This window comes from Cataglyphis hispanica, chromosome 19 (assembly GCF_021464435.1).
Source record: "Cataglyphis hispanica isolate Lineage 1 chromosome 19, ULB_Chis1_1.0, whole genome shotgun sequence".
Classification (NCBI taxonomy): domain Eukaryota; kingdom Metazoa; phylum Arthropoda; class Insecta; order Hymenoptera; family Formicidae; genus Cataglyphis; species Cataglyphis hispanica.
This window is the reverse complement of record NC_065972.1, coordinates 123285-140566: the sequence shown is the minus strand read 5'-3', so window position 1 is coordinate 140566 and position 17282 is coordinate 123285. Positions and strand designations below refer to the sequence as shown.

Here is a 17282-nt window from a genome sequence, read left to right as displayed (position 1 = left end):
ATCCGCGTCGGATTTTAAACGCACCGCAGAATTTTTCGTAGAATTTTTTCATAGATTTCAAAGAGCGCAAAATCTCTTTTCTCCAACTCTCGATGAATCCTCAAATGTATATTATGGTATTCTTCGATTCATAGATTCGTAAATATCGTTCACAAGTGTGATGATCTATAAAAAAAAACACAAACAATTTACGGACGTTATGTTTACATTTTCGGCGAAGAATCCGTCGTCGTTGCTCAAATTTCTACGAAATATCATACAGTATATAGTCGACATGTTTTCGCGTAATAAAAAGTAAAAAGTAGATTGTAGACGCGCGCAATTCCCGCAGTACGGGAGTATCGCGTGGGAGGCTTCTCCGCGTGACTTTACCTCTACCTCTCGGTTATCGAGCCGGATAGTATCGCGAAAGGGGCGGATTTTCCGACTGCCTACCGTGCATCCGTTGTTCCTGCTTAAATCTCTATGCGACGAGCATTAGCTAAAGCCGCACGCTTATAGGCAAGGGGAGAGAGCTTAAAGCCCCGCAAGCCTAGTTACGCCTCGTTACGTCTCACCATATCGTCTCCCTCCCCAACGCCCTGCGATACGAGATGCCAAGCAAACAACGGATGTCGCGATAGAAAATACACGCGGTATTCAAATATCGCGATGAGAACAGAGACAAAGAAATAAATACGTAAATTTACTGTTAGAGAAAGACAATTGTCAGGGAAATATTTTTTTTCTTTCCGCTAAATTATTATACGAGATAAATAAAGTTTGAAATGGCTGTAAAAACGAGAAAAGTGCATCTCTCTTTTCGCAGAATAATTGTACGAGAGAGAGAGAGAAAAAGTTTTGATTAAAAAATTCTAACTTTTAGAAATTAATAAATAAAATTTGCAAAAATATTGCGAGGCAAATATTTCATTGTTTCCTAAAAATTCATTCCACCTCGATTTTCAAAGTAAAAATATCAAAAATTTATTCAATACCCGTTATATTGTACACATTGTTACCACATATTGACATCCGCGACTTATCAGACAGATTCTGATAAAGCAGAAAGCTAGTAATTGAAGATAGCAAGATAATAAGATATGCATCTTAGATAGTAACCGAAGAATGTCTCAACGAGTTCTCTCGTACTGTAACGCGATCGCATTAAGGCGAAGGCCATTTACAAGCGTTCGATACGAAACTCCCCACGCGACCCATGACGTGTAGGGGGAGACCGAGCCCCTTTCACCGCTCTTCAATCTCAGCGTTAATGCATCCAACCGGCTATGATAGGGCGAAACGGGACTCGTGTGCGAAATTTCTCTCTAGTTACACAATGGGAAGCCTCGCCTTACAAGTGTAAACGGGAGCCAGCGATGCTTGGAATACTGCGGAAGCTGCGAAGCTTCCTCTCGTACCAAGCACGTACACGTACATATAAGTACATGCGAATGTGCAAAAGTCTTTTCAGAACGAGGACGCCTTTAGATCTCGCCCTCCTCCGTCGCTTTTAAATATTCCTTCGGAGTAAAAGGGGAAAGTCTCCAAGTAGTGCTATATCATGTCAAAATCATGTTAAAATCTGTCAGTTGGTTATATTCTCAATCGCTTCATTAAAAAAAAAAAAAAAAAAAATATATATATATTTGTGATGAAACTCTCTCTGATACGATTAAAAAGGTAAAATGATTCTTCTATAAGAAAATAAGACAAAAATTTTAATATTCCTTTTTTTTTTTTTTAAACATATTGAAGCTTGAGAAAAATTGAATTTAAAATGCCCTCGGTATTTTGCCAAGTTTTAATCCGCAAAATTTTAAACTTGTGCTTCTTCAAATTTTCATTGAAAAATCCAAGCTTGTTACAGCCTCTCATTAATCCCTTGGCCCCAAATGGAGTTCTCCCCTGCGTCGACAGTACATTTGGTGCGTTTAAAACGCCAAATCCTCGCGGATCGAGAGACCGAGAGAGTGTAATATAGTAAGCAGCGTAGAAAACATCGGAGAGAGGTGCGTTCGACCGCCGAGTCAAACGGAATGTACGATTTCGCAGGGGTTCGTTTCGGAGTTGCGGACACGCTAATATTGAATCAACGGAAAGTAAACAGAGGTTTTCGATTTCCATTCGTCGGGGTTACCGAGTCGGATTCACAATTGAGCGCGATATTTACAGCCGATTTGCGAAAACGGCCCTACAAATTCGTTGCCAAAAATATACGTATGTGTATGATTTTCCAAGTTGAGTTTCCATTTTATAATTACCATTTAACGATTGAAGAACGCATAAGTTTATCCACAATATTTTATTTCAATCATACATGAGAGAGAGATTCGCATTGCTAATAAAATAAATTATTTAAATTTATTATATTACCAGAATATATTGATTTATTTAATTAAAAAATAATAATTAAATATATTAACTCGATGACGATTATTTCAATTATTTCAACTATTAATAAATCTAAAGTAATCAGAGAAATCAAATCAAAAGCAAATAATAGTTAATAGATGATTGTGTCACAAGATGGAAAAATGTTTGATTTTTGACGCAACTATACTTTTGTGATTTCTGTTCCGATGAAACATTATTATTATTATTATTCGCGGTATTATCGGCATGGAGCAACTAATTGATCGAAACGAGGAAGTAATCGAACCGAGATAATGAAATTAATTAACTTTTCATTATTATTGCGGCAATTGAAATTGCCGTCTCTCTTCGGCATTTTACAGCCAGTTTGTTTATCAATTGCGTTAAATAGTGTTTGTTATTAATCGCATACGCGACTTAAGGACGCTTTCCACCTTGCGGTCGATAAATTTTCGAAATAACAACAAATACGACCGGTGTTTAACGCATGTTGTCTCGTATACGATTATAAAGCGGATTAAATCGAACAGGATTATCGTATGTTGTTAATTAACGATAGCATCATTAACGTGTAAAAAGTTGAAACGATAATGGAATCTTATTATTCCAAGCGTCTCGATTCCATAAATAGAACGTCGGTGTACGTTATTTGCGTCAATTTATGCAAATCCGCTTATTCCTGCAAAACGGCACGATTCGATAATTTATCATTCCGATTCCGATCTCGATGCGATCGAATCAAAGTAACGAAAACTCGGAGCAAGTTTCGTTTTTAACATTTTCCGTGGAGACTCGATCAGCAACTACGACAATTATTTTGCGATATTTTATTTTGTAGCATTAAATGTTGACATTAATTGAGAAATAATTGCGTAATCAATGAAAGAGTATATTTATAAATTATCAATCCCTTACTATTAATTAATCCAGTATCATCGCAAAATTACTCGTAAGCTTTAAAATATCATCTGTGACACATCTTGTTTGATGAATAAATGAAGAAAATTCTTTGCGATTCGTATATATCATATTATATCATGAATTTTCGAATATCTCGAAACGTTTCGCGGTAATATTCATATGATTTAGAAAAATTGGATCGTCTCCGGTAAAGTTTCTGAAATACTTGTGCGATCGTAACACGCTTATGACCGTTTATATGCAGGCAATAAATTTCGCCTATTCGAAAGTGCGCCATAATTTCCTCGTCCGCTTACGTTCACATGATACGATATTACTGCTGCAAAATGGCAGAATATTGTAAAAAGCATGCATCGTTGCAAAATCAATTCTGTCGGCGTGAGAGAGAGATGGATAAAATATTTAAAGATTCAAAAGTTAAGAAAAGAGAATTTAAATAAATATTCTCCAACGGCACAACACGTTCGTAAAGATTAAGAGAAGAAAGAAATAACTTTAAAAGAGACTCGAGAGAGAGAGGGATTATTCTTAAAAAATTACAAAATTTATATATAAAAAAAATATATTTTTGAAAAAAAAAAAAAATTTACATTTTTTCATCTTTGAATCTTTTAGGGTCTCGAAACATTAATATTTCATTTCAGATTACTGGAATCTTTAATTATTAATTTCTTGTAATTTCGAATCGTTATCCGCTGCGACCATTGAATTCTCATCAAAATTATCTAACGCAATGTCCCTTAACCGCCGGTAATAATCCGCCGGTAATGTAATTCGATCACGCGACGGCCAAATCCCACGTTAATTAGTTCGAGACGGCCGAGCCAGCTGAAAACTGTTTGTCTTGGCCCCCTTTCTTGCTGGACCGGGTCAGAATGTTGTCCCAGCCTAACCCCATCCGGAATCCCTTCCTTCCGCCTCGAGGATTCCGCCCTTCTCTCTCTCTCTCTCTCTCTCTCTCTCTCTCTCTCTCTCTCTCTCTCTTCCTTCTCCTCTCGTTAAACTCTATAGAACGAGATGTTCGAATCAGTTAAGGCAGAAGGGTGCAACCACTCTTGGTTAAACCGAGGGTACTCCAATTTGTCTTAATTTTTTGCGCGTACCGCTGACACCTCCAATTATTCCCCAGTTATTTTTACAAAGCACGCCGGGGATACAAATAGGATACAAATTAAGAATATATAAAGTATTTCGTAACAAGGCGAATATAAAAAGAATCAAGAGAGAAGCTGTCAAATACAAAATTAAAAACTAGAAAAAGAAAGATGTTGGGCCAATAAGAGATTCTAAATTGTCTTTAAATTAATAAAAAGGCTAAAAAGAAAATATTACGACAGAATTTTATGTCGAATAAATGATTTTAAACAATTTTGTTTCATGAAAAAATATTAAATTCTCAATAAATAAATTATTTTAAAAATGTCAGGAAATATGTATGCATATAAAAATATATGTATACATATTCCCTGACGTATTTTTTATAATTTATTTATTGAGAATTTAATATTTTCCCAACACAAAATTGTTTTATTCAACAATTTTAAATATTCAAACTTTTATTACAGTCCGTACATTAAAGATTCTATTGTATCCGCACAACTTAAAAAATCCAGGCAGCAAATTATTAGCATTATTTTCGATTCTTGTTTAAATTAGATTGCTCGTCAGAATTATCGTGGTCTCGCGTAATCTTTTCGTTTCTCGTGATACTATTTTCCTTGAGAAGCAGGAGAAGCACGAGATTGACATCCTTGATCAGATGAGCGTCAAAGGACACGCAAAATATGTTGCGAGACGACGGCAAGAGCGGCTGTCTTGAAGCGAGTGAAATCGAGCCACGGAATAGTTTGGGTATTCGAAAAGAGTAACGACTCGTGTCAAGGGAGTCGGCTAAAGGGTGAGGGAGAAGGGTGAGCGGGACACAAGGTAGATTCGGGGGGATATTCGCAAGATAGAGCTGTCAAGAAGAGAGATGAAGAAGACGCGTGCCGCTTCTCCCTCCCTTCTACATTTGCCTGTTTCGTTATTCTAGAGATGATACCACAAGTATGTCGGAGATGAACGCTACCCGAGTCTGATCTCACCAATTCTTCAAATAAATATGTATAACCCTCCACTCCTGAGAATCGAAAGAGACTTTAAGTAAGTTTACATCATGTACAATTCTTTTTTATAAAATTACAACAATTTTTATCTCTTTGTAAATTAAAGATTGCGATCCAAGTAACTTTGCCACGCTAGTTTATTTTTTCGTTTCTCGCAAACTTTTTAGTTCCATTTAGCGCCTCGAATAAACAAACGATCTCGTTTTTCTCGTCGCTGAAAGATCCCTTGGGAGAAGAGAGAGAGAGAGTATATCGCGGATTACAAGCGAAACCATCCGCTCGCTGATAAAAACGTCCGCGGCAGCGGCGAGAAAAGCTTACTTTCCGAAACGAGATAGAAACGGTGTGGTGGTGACGAAGAGAGGGAAGAGCGAATGGAGAACGGTGGTAAGAAGGTGAGTCGCGCTTCGGAATTTAATCTAAAGTAGAATCGCACTCCCCCGAGTAAAGCTCGCTTACACTTTATTTTATTTCGCTTTATACGTTCTCGCGTGCTTCCAATGGCAGCGCGTGCCTCGGCGCTGTTACGTTTCACGAATCCTTAACGCCTCCCGAGTTTCATCTCCGAAAACCATCTCGTGTTTACTCGCTAGGATCAGAGTGTGCATTTTTCAATCCAACATGGTTTTTAATTAAAGCTACGAGTGCGAAACAGAGTGCAACAAGTTTGTTGCAAGTATACATTTTATTTTTAATACTTGAAACTTTATATTCGCAAAAAAGGCTCAATTTTTCTCCGACCTTGGAAAAAGTCTTAATAGTGTCATCAATTTTTAAAAAAATTATGGCGAAAAAATGCAAAACCTGTAATTAAAAACACGCAATCGTTATTTTTGCAAATTTGCGAAATTCTGTCGGCGAGGAATTTTCACTGCAAGGTTTCGTATCCGAAGCAAATAAATCTTTCTCGAAAAAAGAAGAAGACGATGGCGGGTCGGGTTATAAGATCGATCGATCGTCAAAGTGCGGAGACGTGTACGTCGTTCCGAATATTCTCGCGTGAATAGTCGTTTCCTCGTCGTGAGCATCTCCAAGGGTTGAAAGAACCTTTACAAGAGGATTAAGCAACACGAGTAAACCGCAAGTTTTTTCCTGAAATGTAGAAAAGTCAGACTATTCCCTTAAATTATACATTTATTTATTTTTTTTTTATTTTTCATAAAAGTATGTATGTATAATGTAATTCTAATATATTGTAATATAAAAAGTTGTAATGTATATAATTATAATATTATTTAATATATAGTATGCATTAATTGCAAGTCTTAATCACAATTTCAAGTATTAAATTATATACACTTATATCAAATAAAAAATGACGTATTTATAATATTTAATTTTTATTAATAAACATTAATAAGGATTTTTTTAATTATGCCAGCTTTTTAACAAAAAAAATAGATAAGGTAAGTAGGTAGGCAGAAAGAAATCTGTCTGATTTCCGTCGTGCAAACACCAATCTCCGGCACCGCTTTAAAGCGAGATCAAATGCAATCGAAATATTATTGGCAGCGCACACTCGTTTCGCAGTGCGAATTAAACCAAGTCCGATTAAAACGCGAGATTTGCGCTATGCGGAAAACGACACGACCATTTCGCCAATAGAAATTTCCTCCCGGCGCGCGCAATTACGTCTCTCAATACTTGAAACCTAGCGCAGAATTCCGATGGCCAATTTGATAAAGACTCAAAGTTGTAAGAACTCGTAATACGAGAGATGTACATTGTAACGACTCGAGAGATCCAAATTGTAACAATCCAAAGTTTTAGAATTTAAAAATCCGTCATTTTAAATTATGAAAATCCGCAGGTAGAAGAGAAGGTTGAAGTCTCAACGCTTGAGTTTTAAAGATTTAAATATTCAGATATTCAACGAGAAAAAGAGAGGGAGTTCCAGAGTTTTACATATTGAAAATTTCGAATATTTAAAGTGATAATCTGTCATATCAATCACTAAATATTAATTTCGCGCATATAAAATTGTTAGACGCTAGAAAAATAAAACGTTAGACATGACTACTTAAACATAAGTTGCGCTATCGCGAATAAGATCCGATAAAGATCCGTCCTATTTGAAGCACAAAGGACTCGCGTCTATCCGGAATGAATAAAGACATCGGGCTTTTACGAGAACGAGCGAAAACAGTCGTAATTGGCCTCTCGGCTTCGGATAAATGCGTCTAGGAAGAAAAGTAGTGATGGGGGAGGGAGAGAGGAAAGAGAGAGAGAGAGAGAGAGAGAGATGAAAGGCGGGAGGGCAAAGTGGTGAATCCGAGCGAATCCGGCGAATCGCTAAATTAAATGACATCCTTTTATTACGCGTCTCGTTTCTTGCCTTCCTTCCTCAGTCCCATCCATCCATCTCTCAGTTTCCGCGTGTTTCCGTTCCTCGCTTTTAAGCGAGCTCGTAACTCCCGTCGTTAGGTCTTCAGCTCGGCTTGGCACCGTCATGCAAATACGAAACAATTTAATAACGCCACCGAGATATCGCGTGCACCATTACAAGATAAATATCCCGTTGCAGCGCGGCATCCACCGTTCGCGACGATGGTATTTACGCAACAAGTCCCATCATTCTCGAGTTTTTTTAAATTCTCGAGTTTAGCAAGTTAGTCAAATTTTCTCAAAGCTCAACGAGAGTGCATAAACATTTGCATTTTTGTAAGCCACATTTTAAACGTAAGGCGAGAAAAAGGCCCGATGTGGCGATCGGCGGAGTCGTCATCAGTCTCGTCAGCAAGGAGGGGAGTTGCGAAACAAAAGGGATTCCGAGGTCCCGATCGAGCTGGTTGCACCAAGTCCTCCTCTCCAGTTTGCCCGGGTCGCAAACTGCATCGCGTAGATATAAAGCGGGGAGGGAGGGGAGGGAAATCTTTGGTTGCATTTCCATTTCAAATGCGCTGATACGACGAGGCGCTAGCTAGCTCGCATCTTCGCGCCGGGCTTACGAAACACGATGCAATCTCGCGTAATGAAACGCGCCGCGGAGAGAACACTCGCACACCGGATGCATCCTGGGCCCGCATTTACGGAGGATGGCACTTCCGGTTTTCATTTACAATTCCAGACCGAGCGAAGACTCTTGTCCTCGCAAAGGGAAGGCTTTAACTTCTTTCCGCATAATTTTGCAAATTTCGAGTAACGAATATTTATTGAGAAATTTTCTCTTTTCTTTTTTTTTCATTGAATCGTATGACATTCATCGCGCGAAGAAATAAAAATGAATAAAATTTTTGCCACGCAGGCTGCAATGCGCAAGTCGAAAATCTATGTATAAAAAAGCATCGTAATCTTCCCTTAAATATTCGTCGAGGAGAAAAAATTATTTTTTGAGAGAACACAGATATAAGATTTATCGCGGACAAGTTGCGAATATTTAGATTTACCATATTTATTTGATTTTATAAATTGTTGAATGCGTCTTTAATGTCAAAGTTGATCAATTCAAAATGTGTACATTAATTTTGACATTTATATTAATTCAGCAATTTTTAATTTAATTGCTCATTATCGTTGTTAAATTTATTGGAAAACAATCATTTTTACGAAAGCTGTTACAAGTTGTACGCGCAAATATATCGCGTGAAATACATAACGATTATTTTATAAATTGTAATAAATATAGAAAGAGAGCGAGTCCCATTCATTCCCCGTTTTGCGCAAATTATTAAGAACACAAACTATCTAGACGCTATATCGCGTTATTATATGAGTTGCGATAAAGAATTTGCTACGTTATTACAAGAGTCTTGTAGAAATATATCATTATTATTCTTCTTGCGAAGGAGAGAGCCACGTTGTACGAGTTTCGCGCAAGTATTGTTATTACGTAACTTGTTACAAGTTGTTAAGATCGTAACGAACCATTCGTTATCCCTTTTCCTCTCGCGCAAGTAAAACGAGCGAAACTTTGCCTCCCCGTTAATATCCAAAGCGTTTCAAAATTATTGGACAATAAGAAAGACGCGCGACTGATGATGGTCGATGACAATAGCGTAAAAAATCATGAGAGATCTTTGCGCGTAATCTTCAATGATTCCGTCACTCTCGTACGATAAGAATTTGCCGCAACTTTTACAAAATACAAACTTGTACACATAACGATAACGCGATACTTAATATCTCCGATTCGCGCGATCCTTTCTAACGCTCTCTTATCGCGCGACGGGGCGTTAACAAAAGCACTCGTTAAAATGATTAACGACGATGAGATTGCATAGGGGGGAGGGAGAAGGGGGTGAGGACCGCGCGATACAACCGCGAACGCCATTACGAGGCTTTATTAATTGCCATCGTCGCGTAATTTGCTCTCGTCCGCCCGCGCTCGCGAAAAGGACGGAAACTTGGTCGATCGCGCGTTCTACCTACTTAATTGCTGCTTTCATTAGGACCGTCATGTCACGTTCTTTCAACGAGGCTGCCGTTCGACATTGCAGCGAGATTGCGCCCCGGGGTGATTTATGGTGGAGAGACCGAGGATTTCAATCCTTTCGCCACGCTTTACATGTACTTTAAGATTATACGAGGAAAAAAAAATATCTCTTTTCTCTCTTTCTCTCTCTCTCTCTCTCTCTCTCTCTCTCCAGTTCAATCCATTTTTTTCCAACATACAATCTCAATCTCAATTTCATTTTTTAGCCCCTTTCCACTTTTAATACACACACAGACGCGTATTTTTTTCCTCATCATTTTTCTATAAAAGACGAATAATTGGCTACATTAATAAACAATCGGAATATATCGAGGCGAAAAAAAAAAAAGAGAAGCGAAAGAGAGGGAGAAGGAAGACTCGAGACGCTCGAAGAACTAACGATTCGAGTTTCGGACTTGAAATTTCGGAACGTCGTAACTTTGTCGGGTGTAACTGCGAGCGCGTCTGCGGGAAAGTGGCCATTTTCCGCAAAACGACGTTACGGGGAAGCCGGACGACGACGATTCAGAGGACGACGACCGCAACGACGAAGAGTAAGCTGGTGCGCGTCTACGTGCAGTACACGTTCATCGCTCTATAAAAACCCACGTGCCGACCCGAACAGCGCTCGTAGGCGACACGCGGTGGATGCCAAAGAGGAACATTAGATAGAAAGAGAGAGAAAGAGGAAAAAGGGATAAAAAACTCGCACGGGAACTGTACTTGTTTCGAGAAGTAGCAAAACGTGCTGAAATTTAAATATTTTAAAAGACAGAAGAAAAAAACTCTTGGAAAGATTTAGAAAAACATGTACAAAAATGAAAAAAAAAAAAGTAAGGAAAATGTTAGAAACTTACATCGAGTATATAGGGATGAATACATGGAATTATAAATGGCAGAGTGAGCCATGAAGGAGGAGAGAGATGAAGAGAGAAAGATGATCGAGTCGAGCAACACTCGACAGCACTCGACGCTGCTCGCCAATTCTTCCATGTTCTCCTGCAGCCTGCTTCTCTCTATCCACCGTGGCCTTCAACCACACCCCGCCTCTCCCCATTCCGCGACGCGTGGTGTGTTTCCGACAACAAACAGACTGGCGGATGAGGCGGACTGGGCGCATAGAATCCGGCCCAATAATTAAATGCAACAATAATTACAACGTGGAACAAACGAGTCTGTTTGCGCCGACTAATGCGAGGGAGAGGGGGAGAATTGCAGTCCCTTATCACACGCGGCAACAGTCTGGGCTGTTCGTTATATCGTGCGCGATACCAGACGCAATTAAGTGGGAGATAGCGCGTTTCCCGGTACTCGAGACGAGGACCTCTCTCTTTCTCTTTCGAAGAGGTCCGATGAAACGTGCCAGTTGCAAGGAACAGTCCGATATCCTTCACGGCTCGTGCATCTCTCTCTCTCTCTCTCTCTCACCCTCTCCGACCGCTCGCTCTGCACGCTTCGCAGTGCGTAGACGCGCTCTGCTTTTGACGCGCCCGTCCGCCGTCCGTTTCCACTGCCTGTCGCGCTCTCTATCTCTATCTACTCGCCAGTTTGACTCGACAGAGAGAGAGAGAGAGAGAGAGAGAGAGAGAGAGAGAGATACGCGCCGAATATTATTCGGAAAATTCAGGAAATAACATGCACGTATATTGTGTAAAGTGAAATTGTATATATATAAAGCGAGGAAATAATTATGCAAATTAATAATTTAAAAATTAACATATGTACACGCGCACTGCATAAACTACCTTTTATAATAATCATTCACAAATTAATCAAAATATGATTTTGTATAAAATTAGTTATTTTCAATGTAAACTTTTCTTTTAACGCGCCCTGTACACGATAAAACATCCAACACATACACAAACTTTTTTATAAATTATACTGCGCACGGATCGTATCAGCTTTATATAGTTTTAAAAGTGATGTGGAATAATAACTTGAGAAGAGCAAAATGCGCTTAATAATGCAGATAATTAGAAACAATAAAGTCAGTTATATCGCGCATTCCAATTAATTACAGACATTTCGGTTCTCTCTCGTTTAAACTCTCATTAATGTAAAATTATAATACGAATAAGCATATGGAATGCGTAATAAGTCATAAAAGTAGTCGCAAGCTGTAAACGATTGTGTTTCTCCTGACGGAAATACTTCTAGGTTTGTCGAGAATAAAAAAATTGAAAATTATCCATCGCTGTTTTCTCAATGACAAAAGCAGCTTTTACATTTCGTATGCTTATTTATATTATAATTTAAATAATCTTATCGAGAGTAAAGTGGAAAAAATTTATATTGATCACACAAACGCATTCGTGTAAATATAAAAATTTTCTTTTAATTAATTCATACTGTTTCTAAACGATTACAGATTAAATTAATTTATTTTCCTCATTTTTTGCCGTGGTATCTATCTATCTCTATCTATCCTTCTTTGTGTTTCCTCACCCTTACGCTTTCGCGAGGCTCCGACCGACACGTGACACGTGGCACGTTCGCTGCCAGCTGCGGCTGACCATACGCAGAGTCGCGCTACGAGATCCCGAATATACATGAGGGACGACGAGTGGACGACGACGGATTATATTGTGGTCGGAAAAAAATAAAACATGTAGAGTAGCAGTTTCGAGCAAAATTTATGTATTATTGTAAAAGAGAGAAATATTTTCGAAGAAAGAAACGTAAATGCTCGTCATCTAAAAGAAATTGTGACGTCAAATGTAAATCATAAACATAGTTTATAATAATAAAATATAGAATGGAAAATATATAAAATTTATAAATTAACTGAAAAGATGAAATCTTTGTTCGCAAAGAATATAATATAAGAAATATTCTGAAATTTATACGTAGTACAAGTATATATTTAGAAATGTCTGTCCTGCTCGTTGTCGCCAATTCCGGCGAATTTGCCAGCAAGAAGGTGAGAATCGAGCGACATCTCTTCCATCTCTTTTCATTGCCTCATCGGAAGGAAGAGAGAGAGAGAGAGAGAGAGAGAGAGAGAGAGCGCGGTCGGGAAAGAAGCGGAACGAAGAAAATCCGGGGTGACGATATTGGCAATTTCGCTGTCGCATTTTCATTTCGCCCTGCGCTAACACCGTGAGCTACGAATTTTCGCGGCTCCCCTTCGCGACTGAATGGAAAGTTGGTAAAGGGGGGAGAAGAGATAGCGAAAACAGATTTCTTTGTGCTTCCTGCACGAATTTTCATTGATGTAATCGCGTAAAGGTCGACTCGGCGACTTTCCTCCGCCCCAAATGCAGCAATTTTCCGCGAATAAAGATTTCCAAAGTTGCGCGAAAAAGAATTTCACGTATTATATTTGAAAAAATATCTGAAAAATCTTTAGTATAATTTTCACATTACAAAGATACAACTTTAAATTATACTATAACTTTGTATTTAAAAATGTCATTTTATAAACTACTTTTATATCTATTTTTTTATCATGTATTATTAGTTTTTAAGTATAATATAATTAAGTTTAATTTAATAACAAAATTATAAAATTTTATTTTTATACATTTCTTATAGGCATTTCATTATATCATATATATGTTTATGGTTTATGATAATAAGATATAAGATAAAAAATATAAAATTAAACGATTAAAAAATGCATCTTTTAATTAACTTAATTATTAAATTAAATTGATTTAAATATAATTATATTTAAAATCCATGTAATTATATTCTACAATAAATTGATCTCATCGTCTCTTCCATAGTTTTTGATTTTTTTTTTTTTTTTTTGCAAATAACTCGAGAACAGACACGTTCATTACGAAACGATTATAATACTCAAGACGTGCAAAGAGGAGAGAGAAAATGAGATGTTTGTTCAATTCGCTATTTGCGGAGCACTCCTTAGCGGTGCTCTCGGAGAAAGCCAAGACTTCCGGCGATTAGAATTAAAGTTGCAGGAAGAGCGGCTCTCGACAGAGCCAGAGCGCGAAAAGCGAACGATGATGAGCGTAAAGGATATATCTACCGTGAAATAGACTGCGACTTGTACACGTATAACGATGTCAAAACAATTCAAATATTTTTTATTTCGTAAATGATCTTTACGTATCCTCTATAACGGCCAAAAATCGTGCTTTTCGACTATTATACGAGTTGTATGAATCAGAATATACATGGAGGAAAAAAATAGTATCATTACAATTTTTATATTTTTTATATTAAATGTACCGACGTGTTCAAAATCATTATATATTAACACAAGCGGAAAAGCGTGAAAAACGTTGCCATAAAGAGTGTGCTCGCAAAATTCACCAAATTACACGAGATGCCGATGCCGATAATTTGGATGTTCGTAATTTAACGCAATTATGCGTGATCCCTCTCTCTCTCTCTTTCACAGGATATAGATATAGGCAAAGTTTAGGAGCGAATTTTGGCCGTTTATCCAATGCCCTTTTTTTTCTCGTTTCATGATAATACAAACGCGCGTTAATTCACATTCGTTATATTATTGTTAAAGCGCGTTTATACATACATAAATGCATATATATATATATATATATATATATATATATATATATATACATAACAATAGATTTTTTTTTAATTCGTGATTCTGCGATGCAAAATGCCAAAAAATGCAAATATTTTTTTTATATTGGTTCATCATAAAACCAGTAATATGACACGAGTACTTTAATCTGAACATGTTTCCAATCTTCTATATATGTGCAAAAAAATTATATTGTTCCAGCAAAATAAAATCATTGAATTGCACTATGCGTAAAATTTAATATAATATAGATTTGCTGTTATAAATTTAATTTTAAATTTTTGAGTTTTTGCGATAATTGATAAAGATAATTAAAGACAGTGCCATTTTAATAATTAACGTGCCTGGACGTTTGAGAGATTTTTATTCCTGTTGGGCGTAAATTGTTCGATAGGGCAAACATGGCAATAAACTAAATTACTGCGCCTGCAGGTATATGTACTTGGGTGAACCATACACAGGTTATCTTATGTAAATTATATTGATTATACATATGTAAATTAATTATTGCAAATTACATAGGGTTTTATGTTAATTATTCACAGATCTATACGTAATTTGAAGCGCGACGTTTCATTTTTGAAATAATTATTGCGACAACTGTATAATATTCATGTTGTCTGTATCTTTACCTTTTATATTGTATTTTGAGATTTATTCTTTGTTCTTAATGCAAATAAATAATATCAATAATGTAACTATTTTCGAAACATTTTATAAAATGTGTTGGCAACTGTACAATTAATTTATTGTATAATTAGTGTAACTATATATATATATATAATTAATTTGTATAATTAACTACATATAGACTTGGTATAATTATGAGAGTTTCAGAAATTATCACTGGCCAAAAAACACAATAATTGATTGTAAAAGAACAATCGAATAAGGATTAAAAGAAAATTAATAAAATAAAATAGTGGCGTGGCTGAAACACTCGAGCGATTGTATAACATATTGCGACAGATCGAGCCAACATGATCGATAACATTTCCACATTGAAATATTATTTGTAAAAATAAAATAGTTAATTCGAAACGCGCTAATTAATTATGAAACAACAATGCAACGATGCGCTGTCTTCCCATGTCCATATATTTTTGTGCGCAAGATGGCACAAATAATTTTATCGACGAATTTATTAATTCGATTAATTGAATGTTTCGTTTCGGGACAATGATATTTTCTCCCTCCCCTCCCTCCCTCCCACCCTCCCTATCCCTTCCATACAAACAATAACTGCGATTAATACATTTTTAAATTGTTGGCGTAATGTCAAAAAAAAAAAAAAAATTGATTGAATTCGAGTTAAGATTTAAAAACAGAAAATATCCTAATCTAATTGTTAAATACTCTATCCAGTTTTGTGTAAGAATGCTTAATATAAGAGAATATTTCAGTATGTGTATAATAATAGAAGAGCTCATCTCGTCTCGATCAAAGCCGCGAAACAAGATCAAAAGATTAGAAAAATCAACCCGAAAAAGCTTCGAGATCTCGATCAAAGATCACTATCTTGGTTGATCGAATTCCATGCCCTCCCCTTCCCCTCTCCCCTTACCATTCGTCCACTCACCCATCCTCGCCCACTGTTGAGAACGAATAAAATGGTTCGCTCGGTCGTTGGCACTTGGAAGACTTCCTAAGACTGTGTCTTAGCCTGCTTTAAAAAGTTCGCAAACTCGCAAGCTTCACTCGCGGGTCAGCGACCCGCGGCTTAATACGTACACTTATCACGCTGCAATGATCTTGTTAGCAACTTTCGTTCGTCGGCATCTAGAGCCAGGGCGAACGAGGGAAAGAGAGAGAATGGGAGTTTTTGCAGCTTAGCGATGGTTAAACGCGCTTTATTGGCTTTGGAAGCCTCGGAAAAGCTCATCCCGTTCCGAAGCGATGCAAACTTGGGCTCTCGAAAAGTAGAAACTGCTTTATTTGCGCTTTATTTCGACGAAAATACCGTGTATTTCAGGAGAATGCACCATATTAAGATCCGATCGCGAAAAAATCAAAATATGACGTGAAAAATAAAATGTAGAAAAAAAAAAGTAAGCAAATTATTTTAATACAATTAGTGATTTACGTGATAAGTTAAGGAAGAAAAGTCTTTTACATAATAACTGGATGTTAAATATGTATATCGATGAACAATATAAAGCATTATTTTCTAATGTGGGTCTTAATGCGGGTAGTCTATCGTTTATTTTTTTTTTTAATAGTTTAAAAAGAATACTGTTTTTCAAATTTAACTTTTATTCGAGATTATTAAACATTGTAGAAGGTTGTCTTCTTGTTCAACTTTGTAGAAACTAGACAAGTGCTGCTAATTTCTTCATTTATGACATCAATGCTTTTCTATCCATTCTTTCTCAACTTATGTCAATCGAATAGATTATGAAGCGAGTTTTATTTCATGCTCTTCGATTCAGAATAATCAATTTAAAGTTTCTCTTCACTTACCTACATCCTTCGAACCGCCCCATGTGCCTAGTTGAGCTTGACGAGCTAATCGGGATAAAGCGTCAACGTAAACTCGCGACGCCGCTGCAGCTCCTAAAGAAGAAAAAGCTCTTGTTATGTTGCTATTTTTATTATAGATTAATTTATCGTTATTAATATCTCTATTTTTGTAAGTATATCACACAACTATAGATAAGTATATGTATAATATAAATATATATATTTTAAAGTAAGAAAATGATAGAAAAATCATAAATATTAATACTTTTTTATTAAGATTATTAATATTAAAAATAGTTTGTTGCAAAAAATACTAGTTATCTCTTCTAAAATTCAAGTCTTTTTTTAAAAAAAATGTTTCAACATTTCTACACACACACATATACATTTAAATATTTATTTCAAGCATTTTGTATCAGCAAAATGGGGACGCAACGCGAGCAAAATAATGTTGGAGGAGACGCGAGTATTAAAGAATTGCTGAAAAAATGCTGATTTATACACGCAT

At 36.7% G+C, this 17282-nt stretch overlaps 1 protein-coding gene across 2 annotated transcripts in view; it reads right to left on the bottom strand.

The window, feature by feature from the left end:
- The window catches only part of LOC126856680 (uncharacterized), a 64654-nt gene that overhangs the window by 14574 nt on the left and 32798 nt on the right, over positions 1–17282 (bottom strand). For both annotated transcript variants that reach the window (XM_050605415.1, XM_050605416.1), the window contains exon 4: positions 16775–16867. In XM_050605415.1, coding sequence (XP_050461372.1) covers positions 16775–16867 — 93 coding nt within the window. The remainder of the gene's footprint in view (positions 1–16774; positions 16868–17282) is intronic.